General features: G+C 46.1%; 1 protein-coding gene across 2 annotated transcripts in view; it reads right to left on the reverse strand.

The window, feature by feature from the left end:
- LOC126981907 (uncharacterized) overlaps positions 1–16093 on the reverse strand; it is a 35523-nt gene that overhangs the window by 854 nt on the left and 18576 nt on the right. Inside the window, exons 10-11 of one of the 2 annotated variants that reach the window (XM_050833559.1) lie at positions 1514–1682; positions 1–7 (exon numbers count right to left, since the gene is read on the reverse strand). The exon at positions 1–7 is cut by the window's left edge and continues 854 nt beyond it. In XM_050833559.1, coding sequence (XP_050689516.1) covers positions 1–7; positions 1514–1682 — 176 coding nt within the window. The remainder of the gene's footprint in view (positions 8–1513; positions 1683–16093) is intronic. The other variant, XM_050833558.1, reaches the window with a different exon arrangement.

Consider the following 16093-nt stretch of genomic DNA (forward strand, 5'->3'; position numbering starts at 1 on the left):
ACGCGGGCTGTGAGGGGGAGGGGGAGTGGTGTGAAGGGGAGGGGTGATGGGGGAAGGTAGGGGAAGGGAAGGATAGAACGGGGAGGAGGGAAAGTGGGGATGGGGAAGGTTGGGGAAGGGAAGGATAGAACGAGGAAGAGGGAAAGTGGGGAGGAAAACGGGGTGATGGGGAAGGTTGGGGAAGGGAAGGATAGAACGAGGAAGAGGGAAAGTGGGGAGGAAAACGGGGTGATGGGGAAGGTTGGGGAAGGGAAGGATAGAACGGGGAAGAGGGAAAGTGGGGAGGAAAACGGGGTGATGGGGAAGGTTGGGGAAGGGAAGGATAGAACGGGGAAGAGGGAAAGTGGGGAGGAAAACGGGGTGATGGGAAGGTTGGGGAATGGAAGGATAGAACGGGGAGGAGGGAAAGTGGGGAGGAAAACGGGGTGATGGGGAAGGTTGGGGAAGGGAAGGATAGAACGGGGAGGAGGGAAAGTGGGGAGGAAAACGGGGTGATTGGGAAATTATGGGGGAAGGGAAGGAAAGGGAGGAAAGAAAGGGGAAGGATATGGAAGAACAGAAGGAAGAAGAAGGGAAGGAAAGGAGGGGGTGAGTGATGGGAGAAAGAAAGGAAAAGAAGGAAGGAAAAGGATGGGAAAAAAAAGGAGAGGAGGAAGCAAGGGAACGAAGGAAGAGAGGAAAGATTTGAAAGGAAAGAAGGAAATGGAGAAAAAGGAGGAGGAGGAGGAAAAGAAAAGGAGAGGAAAGGAATTGAATGAAAAGAAGAGAAAGGAAAGAAAAGGGAAGGAGGGGAAGATAGGAGGAGGGAAAGAAGAAAAGGAGAGGAGAGGAAAGGAAAGGAAAGAAAGGAACGGAGGAAAAGATAAGGGAGAAAGGGAGGAGGAAAAGGGAAAGGAAAAAGAAAAGGGAAGGAGAGGAAGAAAGGGAGATAAAGAAAGGAGGAGGAAAAGAAGGAGAGGAGAGGAAAGAAATGGAGGAAAAGATGAAAGGGAAGGAAAAGGAGGAGGAAAAGGAGAGAGAGAGAGAGAGAGAGAGAGAGGAATAAGGAAATAAAAATGGAGGGAAGTAGAGTAATTTTCATAGATATATTTCAATTTTTTCTCTCCTTTCTCTCCAGTCCCTCCCTCTCCTTTCTCTCCCTTTCTCTCAGGCGATAGGTTATGTAACTACTCTCTCTCTCTCTCTCTCTCTCTCTCTCTCTCTCTCTCTCTCTCTCTCTCTCTCTCCCTTCTCACTCTCCCTTCCTCTCCCTTCTCCCTTCCTCTCCCTTCCTCCCACCTTCCCTTCCCTTCCCTTTCTTCCCCTTCCTCTTCCTCTCCCCTCTCCCTCTATCCTCTTCCCATCTCCCTCCCTTTCCTCCCCTTCCCCTTTTTCTCCCCCATTACCTCCCTTCCCATTTCCCTTCCCCATCTTCCCCACACCCACTCTTCCCTCCCCTTCCCCCTTCTCCCCACCCTTCCCCTTTCCTTCTCTTCAACCTTTCCCACTCCCCTCCTTCCCCCCTGTCACCTACCTGCCACATAGTCCTCCAGGGCCAGTGGGGAGGGGGCGCGTCCCCCCAGTGAGGGCACCACGTACGCCCGGGGTGCCTCCCCAAGGCGTGGGGAGGGCACCCCCAACACGGCCACCTCCCCCACGCCCTCCACCCCCCGCAGCACTGCCTCGAGCTCACCGGGCCACACCTGGGGGGGGGAAGGGGGGAGATGAGAGATGGGGAGGGGAGGGGAAGGGGGAGAAGGGAGGGAGAGAGGGAAAAAGGGAGAGAGAGGGAGGAAGAGACGAGGATTGAGAGGAGAGAGAGAGGGGGGAAGGAAGGGGAAGGAGAGGGGGAGGGAGGGAAGAAGGGAGGAAAAGAAGGGGTGAGTAAGGGAGTGGAGGAGAAGGGGAAAAGAGGGAAAGAAGGGAGGGAAAAAGAGGGAAAGGAGGGGAAGAAAATAAAGGAAGAAAAAGAAAGAAAAGAAGGAGGAAGAGGAAGGGGAAGAAAAAAAGGAAGAAACAGAAAGAAAAGAAGAAGGAAGAGGAAGAAAATGAAGGAGGGAAAATGTAAATAAAAGGAAGAAACAAAGAAAAGAAGGAGGAAGAGGAAGGGGAAGAAAGGGGGAGCAGAAAATGGGAAGAGGAAAAGAGGAGATGGAGAAAGAGGAAGAAGAGGGAGCATGGGGAAGAAGAAGATGGAAAGGGAAGGAAGAAGAGGAAAAGAGGAAGTGGAGGAAGAGGAAACATGGGGAAGAAGAAGATGGAAAGGGAAGGAAGAAGAGGAAAAGAGGAAGTGGAGGAAGAGGAAGAAGAGGAAACATGGAGGAGAAGATGGAAAGGGGAGGAAGAAGAGGAAAAGAGGAAGGGGAAGAAGAGGAAGAAGAGGAAACATGGGGAAGAAGAAGATGGAAAGGGAAGGAAGAAGAGGAAAAGAGGAAGTGGAGGAAGAGGAAGAAGAGGAAACATGGAGGAGAAGAAGATGGAAAGGGAAGGAAGAAGAGGAAAAGAGGAAGTTAAGGAAGAGGAAGAAGAGGAAACATGGAGGAGAAGAAGATGGAAAGGGGAGGAAGAAGAGGAAAAGAGGAAGGGGAAGAAGAGGAAGCGTGGGGAAGAAGGAGATAAAAAGGGGAGGAAGAAGAAGGGAAGAGGAGAGGGAAGAAGAAGGAAAGAGTGAAGAAAAAGGAATGGGGAAACTCTTATAATTATGATCATTATTAATATTCTCTCTCTCTCTCTCTCTCTCTCTCTCTCTCTCTCTCTCTCTCTCTCTCTCTCTCTCTCTCTCTCTCTCTCTCTCTCTCTCTCTCTCTCTCTCTCTCTCACCCACTCTCTCTCTCTCACTCTCTCCCTCTCTCTCACTCCCTCTCTCACTCCTCCTCCTCTCTCTCCCCCTCCTCCTCTCTCTCCCCCCCCTCTTCACCTTGATGAGATCCTTTATCCTGTCCGTGATGAAGAGGAAGCCGTCCTCGTCCACCCGCCCCAGGTCCCCCGTGGCCAGCCAGCCCCCCGCCTCCAGACCCAGGGGCGGCCCGGGGGTGGCGCCGGGCGGGGGAGCATACCCCAGCATCAGCCCCGGCCCCCGCACCCACACCTCACCCTCCTCACCCACCCCCAGTGTCTTCCGGGTCTCCAAATCCACGACCTGGAATGAACAGTTGGGGAAAGGGGGTTAGGAGTGGGGGAGAGGGATTAGAAGTGGGGAAAAAGGGATTAGAAGTGAGGAAAAGGGATTATAAATGGGGAAGAGGGATTAGAAATGGGGAAAAGGGATTAGAAATGGGGAAGAGGGATTAAAAATGGGGAAGAGGGATTAGAAATGGGGGAGAGGGATTAGAAGTGAGGAAAAAGGGATTAGAAATGGGGAAAAAGGGATTAGAAATGGGGAAAAAGGGATTAGAAGTGAGGAAAAGGGATTAGAAATGGGGAAGAGGGATTAGAAGTGGGGACAAAGGGATTAGAAGTGAGGAGAAGGGATTAGAAATGGGGAAAAAGGGATTAGAAGTGGGGAAAAAGGGATTAGAAGTGAGGAAAAGGGATTAGAAGTGGGGAAAAAGGGATTAGAAGTGAGGAAAAGGGATTAGAAGTGGGGAAAAAGGGATTACAAGAGAGGAAAAGGGATTAGAAATGGGGAAGAGGGATTAGAAGTGAGGAAAAGGGATTAGAAGTGAGGAAAAGGGATTAGAAGTGAGGAAAAGGGATTAGACTCACCTTCAGCTCTACGTAGGGCATCACACGACCCACGGCGCCCAGTTTGAAGCCCATCCAAGCGTTACCAGAAGCCACAGGAACAAAAGTCTCCGTCAGTCCATACCCATTACCCAGGGGCGCCCCGACCTGAGGGGAAAAGGAGGAGGAGGAGGAGGAGGAGGAGGAGTGGTAGTAATAGTAGTGGAGGTAATAGTAGTGGTAGTAATAGTAATAGTTTGAGGAGGAGGAGAAGGAGGAGGAGGAGGAATGTTTGTATCAGGGTCAGTCATTATATTTTTTTTTAGAATTTGTGTGTATGACTTTACCTCACACACACACACACACACACACACACACACACACACACACACACACACACACACACACACACACACACACACACTTACGTCATCTCTTGTACTCAAAGGTTTTCCAAAGTACTTGTAAAATTGTAGAGTACGTGGAGACTTGGTATATATAGGTACTAGTGAACTTTTAACCATGAGTATAATTAGCGTCGTATTATAAAACATTTCACAACCTAAGAACGCATATTTGACAAGGCTTTCATAGGAGTTTTGGGCATTTCCAGGAGTAGTTTTATGACCCTGGTGGTAGTTTGACCCTTCCTTTGTACCATGAACCTAAAGAAACACATATTTGACAAGGCTTTCGTGGGAGTTTCGGGCATTTCTAGGAGTAGTTTTATGACCCTGGTGGTAGTCTGACCCTTCCTCTGTACCGTGAACCTAAAGAAACACATATTTGACAAGGCTTTCGTAGGAGTTTTGGGCATTTCCAGGAGTAGTTTTATGACCCTGGTGGTAGTTTGACCCTTCCTTTGTACCGTGAACCTAAAGAAACACATATTTGACAAGGCTTTCATAGGAGTTGTGGGCATTTCCAGGAGTAGTTTTATGACCCTGGTGGTAGTTTGACCCTTCCTTTGTACCGTGAACCTAAAGAAACACATATTTGACAAGGCTTTCGTAGGAGTTTCGGGCATTTCCAGGAGTAGTTTTATGACCCTGGTGGTAGTTTGACCCTTCCTTTGTACCGTGAACCTAAAGAAACACTCATTAGAACACAAGTGACCCCATCTTTGACTTTTAGAAGTTGTCGATGTGAGGAGCGAAGGTGTCTTATAATACCGACCAGTCTTGTCCTTCTCCTCCTCCTCCTCCTCCTCCTCCTTTACCCCCCTCCTCACCTTCTTCAAAATAGCCTCTTGCACAGTGGGGTCGGTCGGGGATGATCCACAGCCCATGAAGAGCAGAGAGGACAAGTCGAACTCCTTCACCAGGGGGGAGTCCAGAAGATACCTGGCTAAGTGGGGGACCAGGGGGGTGTAGGTGATCTAGGGGGAAAGGGGGAAAGGGGGTGGTTACTTATGGGGGGGTCGAGTGGGGGGGGATTGAAGAGGTTGTTTGTTTGTTTGTTTGTTTGTTTGTTTGTGTGTGTGTGTGTGTGTGATTTTTGGTTCATTTTCCTGTTCTCTCTCTCTCTCTCTCTCTCTCTCTCTCTCTTGATCCCCTTTCTCTTTTTCCCTTTCTTCTCCTCCCCTTCCTCTCTCATCCCTTCTTTCTCCCCTTCCTCCCCTGTTCCTTCTTCCTTCACTTCCCTTCCACCCCTTCCGCTCCCATCACCCCTTCACCTAATGCGTCTTTTCTATCCTTATTCCTCTTTCTCTTTCTTTTCCTCCCCTTCCTCCCTCGTTCCTTCTTTCTCCCCTTCCCTTTCACCCCTCACTCCACCCCTTCGGCTCCTATCACCCCCTCACCTTATACTTCTGCACAGCCTGGAGGAAGGAGCGCAGGGAGAAGTGTGCCATCATCATCAGGCAGCCCCCCGCCAAGGCCGTGCCAATCTGGGTGAGGTATCCGTAGACATGGTACAGAGGCAGAACCAGCAGCACCCTCGACATCATCGCACGCTGCCTCTCACGCTCCACCTCGCCCGCCAAGACTGCCAGGTGTCTGTGAAAGGGGGGCAGGGGTGGGGTAGTGGAGGGTGATGGTGATGATGGGTGGTGGAGGGTGATGGTGATGATGGTGGTTTTGCAGATTTACATAGAAAATCAGACCACACAGACCCCATGGTCCAGACTAAGTAGTCTGTCCTTAAGCCTAAGTGCTTCTACATTAATCAGATGGCTTCAAAATGTTGCTTTTCTACTCTAGTTAAAATATCAAGTTCAAGGAAGTGACGGTCGAGCTTGTTTTTGAAGGAGTCAATCGTGTAACACTGGACCACTGACGGTGGGAGCTTATTCCATTCTCGCACTTCAACGTTGGTGAAGAAAAATTTGGTGCAGTCTGAATTTACTTGTCTACATTTGAGTTTTATGCCATTGTTCCTCGTTCGCAAAGTGTCATCGATCGTAAACAATTTTGTTCTGTCTACATTCGTGAAACCATTAAGTATTTTAAAACATTCGATCAGTTTTCCTTGGAGGCGACGTTTCTCAAAAAGAACATGTTAAGGGTGGAAAGCCTTTCTTCGTAGGATTTGTTGCGCAAGGAAGGGATCATTTTTGTTGCCCGACGCTGAACACCTTCTAATTTAGCAATATCCTTTGCATAGTAGGGAGACCAAAACTGTACTGCATATTCCAAGTGGGGTCTGACAAAACTGTTGTAGATTGGAAGTTTTACATCTTTATTCTTGAATAAAAAGTTTCTTTTAATGAAGCCCAACATTCTGTTCGCTTTATTTGCTGCATCGATGCATTGATGTGAGAATTTGAGGTTTGACGCGATTTTGGGAGATAAAAGGTAAGAAGTAGACAAGGATAAAAGAGAAAAGGAATTAAGAAGGAGAAATAAAAAAAAGGGGATAGAAAACACAGATGAAGAGGGAGAAGGGAAATGATAAAAAAGGGAGAGAGAAATATGGAAGAGGCAAAAAAAGGGAATATGATAGTAATTCCCTAACCCCCTTCCCTGCCCACACCCTGCCCCCCTGCTCACTTATTCTGCTGGTAGACGGTCAGCAGGCTGCGGTGGCTCAACATGACACCCTTGGGCAACCCTGTGGTGCCCGAGGAGAAGGGCATGAGGGCCACGGTGGTGTTCGCGTCGAAGCTGTCGTTGTTCGGGTTCTCATTGTTCTGTGGGGGAGAGATTGTGTTTTAAGTTAAGGTTAGGTAAGGTTAGTTTAGGTAAGGTTAGGTTAGGTTAGGTTAGGTTAGGGTAGGGTAGGTAAGGTTAGGTTAGGTTAGGGTAGGTAAGGTTTGGTAAGGTTAGGTAAGGTTAGTTTAGGTAAGGTTTTAGGTTAGGGTAGGTAAGGTTAGGTAAGGTTAGTTTAGGTAAGGTTAGGTTAGGTTAGGTTAGGGTAGGTAAGGTTAGGTAAGGTTAGTTTAGGTTAGGTTAGTTTAGGTAAGGTTAGGTTAGGTTAGGTTAGGGTAGGTAAGGTTAGGTAAGGTTTGGTAAGGTTAGGTTACCTATCAACTCGACACAATCTTCCAAACACCTATCCCTTATTCTTCGACAACACTCAGCTATCACCATCTTCAACACTAAACATCCTCGGTCTATCCTTAACTCAAAATCTCAACTGGAAACTTCACATCTCCTCTCTCGCTAAATCAGCTTCCTCAAGGTTGGGCGTTCTGTATCGTCTCCACCAGTTCTTCTCCCCTGCGCAGTTGCTATCCATACACAGGGGCCTTGTCCGCCCTCATATGGAGTATGCATCTCAGGTGTTGGGTGGCTCCACTCACACAGCTCTTCTGGACAGAGTGGAGTCTAAGGCTCTTCGTCTCATCAGCTCTCCTCCTCCTACTGATAGTCTTCTACCTCTTAAATTCCGTCGCGATGTTGCCTCTCTATCTTCTATCGATATTTCCACGCTGACTGCTCTTCTGAACTTGCTAACTGCATGCCTCCCCCCATCCCGCGGCCCCGCTGCACACAACTTTCTACTCATGCTCATCCCTATACTGTCCAAACAACCCCTTATGCAAGAGTTAACCAGCATCTTCACTCTTTCATCCCTCATGCTGGTAGACTCTGGAACAATCTTCCTTCATCTGTATTTCCTCCTGCCTACGACTTGAACTCTTTCAAGAGAAGGGTATCAGGACACCTCTCCTCCCGAAATTGACCTCTCTTTCGGCCACCTCTTATGATTCTTTTTTAGGAGCAGCGAGTAGCGGGCTTTTTTTATTATTGTTTCCTTTTTTTGTGCCCTTGAGCTGCCTCCTTTGCTGTAAAAAAAAAAAAGTTAGGTAAGGTCAGGTTAGGTTAGGTAAGGTTAGGTTAGGTAAGGCTAGGTTAGGTTAGGTTAGGTAAGGTTAGGTAAGGTTAGGTTAGGTAAGGTTAGGTTAGGTTAGGTAAGGTTAGGTAAGGTTAGGTAAGGTTAGGTTAGGTAAGGTTAGGTTAGGTAAGGTTAGGTAAGGTTAGGTTAGGTAAGGTTAGGTAAGGTTAGGTAAGGTTAGGTTAGGTAAGGTTAGGTAAGGTTAGGTTAGGTAAGGTTAGGTTAGGTAAGGTTAGGTAGGGTAAGGTTAGGTAAGGTTAGGTTAGGTAAGGTTAGGTAAGGTTAGGTTAGGTAAGGTTAGGTAAGGTTAGGTTCAATATCTCCACCTTCCTTTTCCTTCCTTTCATTCTCTCCCTTATATTTTTATCTATTCTCCTTCCTTCTTTCTTTCCTTTCCTTCCTTCTTTTCCTCTTTGCTTCCTTTCTTTCATTCTCTTCAATCTCTTTTTTTTCTGTTTTCCCTCTTCTTCTCCTTCCTTTCATTTTCTCCCTTATTTTTTCTCTATTCCCCTTCCTTCCTTCCTATCCTTCCTTCTTTTCCTATTTGCTTCCTTTCTTTCATTCTCTTCAATCTCCTTTTTTGCTATTTTCCCTCTTCATCTTCCTTCCTTCCTTTCCTTTCCTTCCTCTTCTCCCCTTTTTCCTTTTCCTCTTTCCTTCCTAACCTTCTTTCCTTCCTTCCCTTCCCTCCCCATCTTCCTCACCTGCACCTCCGTCTTCATGAGGGAGGCAAAGGAGGGGTGATGGGGGGAGGTGCCCATCACCCACACCCCCTTCAGTGTGCCGGGGGGGAGGAGGGAGGGGAGCTGGTCCACCACCCCCGCCACCCCCTCCTCCACCACTGCCCACCGCGCCCGACTCTCACGAACCACATGGGTCACCTCCTCTGTTGGGGTGAGAGGGGTGAGAGGGGAGTGAGAGGGAAGGTATACAGAGGAGTGGGAGGGAGGTGTGAAGTGAGTGGAGTAAAGAGAAGTGGAAGGGGAATGAGTGGGGTGAGAGGGAAGGACAGAGGAAGAGGGTCAAGTGGAGTGGGAGGAAGAGAGGGAGGGTAGAAGATTTACATAGATTTATATAGAAAATCAGACCACACAGACCCCCATGGTCCAGACTAGGTGGTCTGTCCTTAAACCTAAGTGATTCTATATTAATCAGAAGGCTCCAAAACGTTGCATTTCAACTCCCTCTCTCCCCTCTCTCACTCCTTACTCCCCCAACTCTCTCGCTCCAATACTTCCTTACTCCAATACTCCCATTTTCTCACTCCCTCTCTCCCCTCCCCCCTCATTCATTTTCCCTTCTCTGCACATTCAATCCTGCTACTTCCAACTCTCTCGCTCCAATACTTCTTTACTCCAATACTCTTTAAATACTCCCACTTTCTCACTCCCTCTCCCTCTCTCCCCTCATTCATTTCCCCTTTTCTGCACACTCAATCCTGCTACTTCCAACTCTCTCGCTCCAATACTCCAATATCCCTTACTCCCACTTTCTCACTCCCTCTCGCTCTCTCCCCTCATTCACTCCCTACTCCCCCTCCACCCACGCACTCACCAAGGGACAGGGCAGGGCTGACGGGCACACATATGGCGGGGCGCAGCATGATGGCGAGGTTAGCGATGAGGAAGTCAATGTGGTTTGGGGAGATGAGCAGCACCGCCTCCCCCGCCCCCACGCCCGCCTCCACCATGCCCGCACACACCCGCGGCACGAGGGCACACACGTCGCTGTAGGTGTGGTGCTTCCCCGTGCTGGTGTCCATCTGGGTGGGGGGGGGGAGGGGGGAGAAAGGGGTGGTGGTGGAGAGAGATGGGTGCTGGGGGGTGATGGTTGGGGTGATGGTGGTGGTGGTACTGGTGTGTAAGGGGTGGTGGTGGTGGGGGGGGGTGAGAATGGGGTGGTGATGGTGGTGGTGGTGGAGAGAGATGGGTGCTGGGGGGTGATGGTGGTGGTGGTACTGGTGTGTAAGGGGTGGTGGTGGTGGGGTGTGTGTGAGAAAGGGGTGGTGATGGTGGTGGTGGTGGAGAGAGATGGGTGCTGGGGGGTGATGGTTGGGGTGATGGTGGTGGTGGTACTGGTGTGTAAGGGGTGGTGGGCGGGGTGTAGCAGTGGTGGGGGTGAGAAAGGGGTGGTTGTGGTGGTGATGGTGGTGGTATGTGGAGAGAGACGGGTGCAGGGATGTGATGGTGGATGAATTCAAGCAACAATTATCTAAGGAAATATCAGGGGTAATTAAGGAAGAAGTTGAGTCTTCGTTATCATAAGACAATTTCGTTTCTCACATCACCTATTTCTAAAGGTCAAAGAGGGGGTCAGTCGGGTTCTAATGAGCGTTTCTTCAGGTTCATGGTACAGAGGAAGGTCACACACTCTACCAGAGTCACTAAAACTACTATGCCCACGAAAGCCTTTTCAAATAGGTGTTCTTGGGCAACAAAATGTCTTATCGATGGTTGTATTGTAAGACATTCCCCCCAAGAACACATAATTGACAAGGCTTTCGTAGGAGTTGTGGGCATTTCCAGGAGTAGTTTTATGACCCTGGTGGTAGTTTGACCCTTCCTCTGTACCGTGAACCTAAAGAAACACATATTTGACAAGGCTTTCGTGGGAGTTGTGGGCATTTCCAGGAGTAGTTTTATGACCCTGGTGGTAGTGTGACCCTTCCTCTGCACCGTGAACCTAAAGAAACACATATTTGACAAGGCTTTCATGGGAGTTGTGGGCATTTCCAGGAGTAGTTTTATGACCCTGGTGGTAGTGTGACCCTTCCTCTGTGCTGTGAACCTAAAGAAACACATATTTGACAAGGCTTTCATGGGAGTTGTGGGCATTTCCAGGAGTAGTTTTATGACCCTGGTGGTAGTGTGACCCTTCCTCTGTACCGTGAACCTGAAGAAACACTCATTAGAACCCGACTGACCCCCTCTTTGACCTTTAGAAATAGGTGATGTGAGAATCGAAAGTCTTATAATATCAACCTCAGGCCGTGAGTGTGAGAGAGAGCTGGGGGAGGTCACTGAGGTGTTACAAAGGGCTGATTATGCAGAGTCAGCAGCCGGGTACAAGCTGGGCTGTCACCGAATTAACGCAGGAGGAAAGTTAGAAAGAATCCACTTGTTGTTAAGGCCTCTGAGCAAGATAAGGCTACTGAGTTGATAAGTCCCCCAGGTATGACAAGGCATTCAGGTACCTCATTCACTAAGAGAGGGGTTTAATGCGCTATAAAAGAGGGGGATTAAGAGGGGATTCTAACTGTTCCAAGAGAGGGATTAACTGCTGAGAAAGTGATTAAAAAGGGATTAATTGTGCTGAGAGGATTAAGTATGTTAAAATAGGGATTAAGAGGGAATTAAGAGAGATTAGGTATATTGTGTGGGATGATAAGGGGATTAAGAAGAGAGGGATTAAGTGAACTAAGAGGAGTTTAACAGCACTAAAAAGGGATTGAGTGTGTTAAGGGGGGATTGAGAGAGAGATTAAGTGTACTGTGTGGGATGAGAAAGGGATTAAGTGTGCTGAAAAGGGATTAAGTGGACTAAGAGGAGTTTAACAGCACTAAAAAAGGGATTGAGTGTGTTAAGGGGGGATTGAGAGAGATTAAGTGTACTGTGTGGGATGAGAAAGGGATTAAGTGTGCTAAAAAGGGATTAAGTGGACTAAGAGGAGTTTAACAGCACTAAAAAGGGATTGAGTGTGTTAAGGGGGGATTGAGAGAGAGATTAAGTGTACTGTGTGGGATGAGAAGGGGATTAAGTGGACTAAGAGGAGTTTAACAGCACTAAAAAAGGGATTGAGTGTGTTAAGGGGGATTAAGAGAGAGATTAAGTGTACTGTGTGGGATGAGAAGGGGATTAAGTGGACTAAGAGGAGTTTAACAGCACTAAAAAGGGATTGAGTGTGTTTAGGGGGGATTAAGAGAGAGATTAAGTGTACTGTGTGGGATGAGAAGGGGATTAAGTGGACTAAGAGGAGATTAACAGCACTGAAAAGGGATTGAGTGTGTTAAGGGGGGATTAAGAGAGAGATTAAGTGTACTGTGTGGGATGAGAAAGGGATTAAGTGTGCTAAAAAGGGATTAAGTGGACTAAGAGGAGATTAACAGCACTAAAAAGGGATTGAGTGTGTTAAGGGGGGATTAAGAGAGAGATTAAGTGTACTGTGTGGGATGAGAAAGGGATTAAGTGGACTAAAAAGGGATTAAGTGGACTAAGAGGAGACTGACAGCACTAAAAAGGGATTGAGTGTGTTAAGGGGGGATTAAGAGAGAGATTAAGTGTACTGTGTGGGATGAGAAAGGGATTAAGTGTGCTGAAAAGGGATTAAGTGGACTAAGAGGAGATTGACAGCACTAAAAAGGGATTGAGTGTGTTAAGGGGGGGTTAAGAGAGAGATTAAGTGTACTGTGTGGGATGAGAAGGGGATTAAGTGGACTAAGAGGAGATTAACAGCACTGAAAAGGGATTGAGTGTGTTAAGGGGGATTAAGAGAGAGATTAAGTGTACTGTGTGGGATGAGAAAGGGATTAAGTGGACTAAGAGGAGATTGACAGCACTGAAAAGGGATTGAGTGTGTTAAGGGGGATTAAGAGAGAGATTAAGTATACTGTGTGGGATGAGAAAGGGATTAAGTGGACTAAGAGGAGATTAACAGCACTAAAAAGGGATTGCGTGTGTTAAGGGGGATTGAGAGAGAGATTAAGTGTACTGTGTGGGATGAGAAGGGGATTAAGTGGACTAAGAGGAGATTAACAGCACTAAAAAGGGATTGCGTGTGTTAAGGGGGATTGAGAGAGAGATTAAGTGTACTGTGTGGGATGAGAAGGGGATTAAGTGGACTAAGAGGAGATTGACAGCACTAAAAAAGGGATTGAGTGTGTTAAGGGGGATTGAGAGAGAGATTAAGTGTACTGTGTGGGATGAGAAGGGGATTAAGTGTGCTAAAAAGGGATTAAGTGGACTAAGAGGAGATTAACAGCACTAAAAAGGGATTGAGTGTGTTAAGGGGGATTAAGAGAGAGATTAAGTGTACTGTGTGGGATGAGAAGGGGATTAAGTGTGCTAAAAAGGGATTAAGTGGACTAAGAGGAGATTAACAGCACTAAAAAAGGGATTGAGTGTGTTAAGGGGGATTAAGAGAGAGATTAAGTGTACTGTGTGGGATGAGAAGGGGATTAAGTGGACTAAAAAGGGATTGAGTGTGTTAAGGGGGATTAAGAGAGAGATTAAGTGTACTGTGTGGGATGAGAAAGGGATTAAAAGGGATTATGGACTAAAAGGATTGAGTGTGTTAAGGGGGATTGAGAGAGATTAAGGTACTGTGTGGGATGAGAAAGGATTAAGTGTGCTAAAAGGATTAAGTGGACTAAAAGGATTGTGTTAAGGGGGATTAAGAGAGAGATTAAGTGTACTGTGTGGGATGAGAAGGGGATTAAGTGGACTAAGAGGAGATTAACAGCACTAAAAAGGGATTGAGTGTGTCAAGGGGGGATTAAGAGAGAGATTAAGTGTACTGTGTGGGATGAGAAAGGGATTAAGTGGACTAAAAAGGGATTAAGTGGACTAAAAAGGGATTGAGTGTGTTAAGAGGGGCTGCTTTCTCCTCTTCCTCTTACCACTGCCTTCTTCCCTCCGTGCTGGGCCAGGCTGTTGAGCAGGAAGGCGGCGGAGTTAGCGTTCGGGAGAGGAGGGAGAGGAACATCACTCTCGAACCTGAAAATATGCTCCTCTTCCCTCGTCTTCTGAGCCTTGTCCTTCATCTTGCTGTCTCTTCCTTTTTTTTCTTTTTCTTCCTTTCTTTTTTTTCTTTTTGCTGGTGTCTTTTTTGCCCTCTTCTTCTTAATTATTCTGTAAAGATGCGATGTATGTGGTTAGTTTGTGTGTGTGTGTGTGTGTGTGTGTGTGTGTGTGTGTGTGTGTGTGTGTGTGTGTGTGTGTGTGTGTGTGTACTCTCTCTCTCTCTCTCTCTCTCTCTCTCTCTCTCTCAAGATGATAAGAGATAACAATGTCTAAAGTCTCTCAAACAATCACATGAAAGATAACAATGATAATAATAACAATACTAGGCCTACTACTACTACTACTACTACTACTACTACTACTACTACTACTACTACATACTATCCGTTAACCCATCAATGTAACAGGTATGACAGAATAAATATAAATAGAACAATGATAATATATACAAATTCACTTTATACAGTTAGGTCAATTCACATGCAGTTAGATATTGAAATTATTAACGCAAAGCTGAGTACTAAGTCTTGAATCTATCTATAAAGTGTACCTATGATAAATGGTGGTCCTGTCTGTCTATCTATCTGTCTATCTCTATTTCTCCAAACATCTATTCTATGTCTCCAGCACTTCTATTTCCATTCCTGTTTCTCTATTCCTCTTTCATTCCTTAATCTCTATATCTTTTTCCGTACATATTTCTTTCACTTATTCTTTCTCCAATACTCCATAATTTCTATATGTGGTTATCTATTGAAATTATTAATGCTAAACTAAGTACTAAGTCTTGAATCTATCTATAAAATGTACCTATGATAAATGATGGATCTGTCTATTAATCTATTTATCTATCCTATCCATCTATATCTATCTCTATTTCCCCAAACATCTATTCTATTTCTTCAGCACTTCTATTTCCATTCCTGTTTCTCTATTCCTCTTGCATTCCTTAATCTCTATATCTTTTTCCAACATTTTTCTTTCCCTTACTTTTTTTTTCCCTAATACTTCATAATTTCTATACAACTAACTACCCAATTAACAGGTAAGGCACAATACCTTTCAGCACACCTTGACACTCCATTTTCACCAGGTAAAGAACCCACTCAACACTCTTTTCTTTTTTTTCTACTCTATTTTCTTTTTTTCATTTCTCAAACACGGTAAATCGCTCTCCCTTTCGCCTCCCTTTCTCTAATTCCTTACTGAACTGACTGCTTTCTCTCTCTCTCTCTCTCTCTCTCTCTCTCTCTCTCTCTCTCTCTCTCTTCCTTCATTTTCTCCTCCTTTTCTTTTCTTTTTCTCCTCCTCTTCCTTTCTTTTCTCCTCATTTCCCTTCCTTCTTCCTCTTTTCTCTTCTTCCTTTCGTTTCCTCCTCCTCTTATTTCCCTTTCTTCTCTTCCTTTTCTCCCCTCTCTCTCTCTCTCTCTCTCACTAATAAACAGGTAAAGCACCATACAATCACCTTAAGACACATCACCTCACCTCGACACTTCTCAGGTAAAACAGCCAAACCAGCCACTCACCGACACCTTATCTCGCTTTACCTGGCCGGGCTAATGAACTGCATGGCCTTACCTGCTGCGTATGTATCAGGAGACGTGAGCGAGCACACTGAGGGAGATTATTGAGATAGCTTGTGGAGGCTTGCAGGAATTTAATGTGGTTCCCTTCCTCCTTCTCTCATCATATATCGAGGTCGCTGCGGTCATGTCCTAAGCGTACATTTGACACGGTTTTTCTAGGAGTTTAGGGCATTGTCAGGGGTAGCTTTGTGACCCTAGTGATAGTTTGACCCTTCATCTGTATAACTAACCTAAACTACCACTCATTAAAAGTCTATTAATCTCCTCTTTTGGCCTCTGGAAATAGTTTATGTGAGGCAGAGGCGTGTGGATGGAGGAGGGACTTAGCTATATTTCAACAGACAAATTATTATCGATGAATTACTCTGTTTTATGCCTTGATCTTTGGTAATTAGGAAGACTAATGCAGTATCTTACCCCCAGAGTGAAGTTTATAGGGTTATTCCCATAGCTGGACACGATATCAGAAAACCTTATTCCCGATAACCGATAACTGATAATGAAAAACCTTATTGGTGATAACCGATACTCGTTAACTGGAGTCACAAATATAGGCGATAACCGATAACCGATACCGATATAAATCTACAATTCTGATACTAGCTAGCGATAAGTCCAATAGGTGAAAACGAAACTATACTGATATTTCAGATAGAAAAACTTAGATGAATTTAAATTTTCATTATCTGTATTTTAGAAAACCTACAAAACCTGAAAACCACACGTTGACACGTACATATGGACGGTAATACTAGAAACGCCTGAACCGGTGTTGTGTTAAAAGCTGGCTCTTTGTTTACAAACTGGTCTCTAAATGACTGATCAGACCAGCAAGCGTAGACCTGTACA

This window comes from Eriocheir sinensis, chromosome 49 (assembly GCF_024679095.1).
Source record: "Eriocheir sinensis breed Jianghai 21 chromosome 49, ASM2467909v1, whole genome shotgun sequence".
Classification (NCBI taxonomy): Eukaryota; Metazoa; Arthropoda; class Malacostraca; order Decapoda; family Varunidae; genus Eriocheir; species Eriocheir sinensis.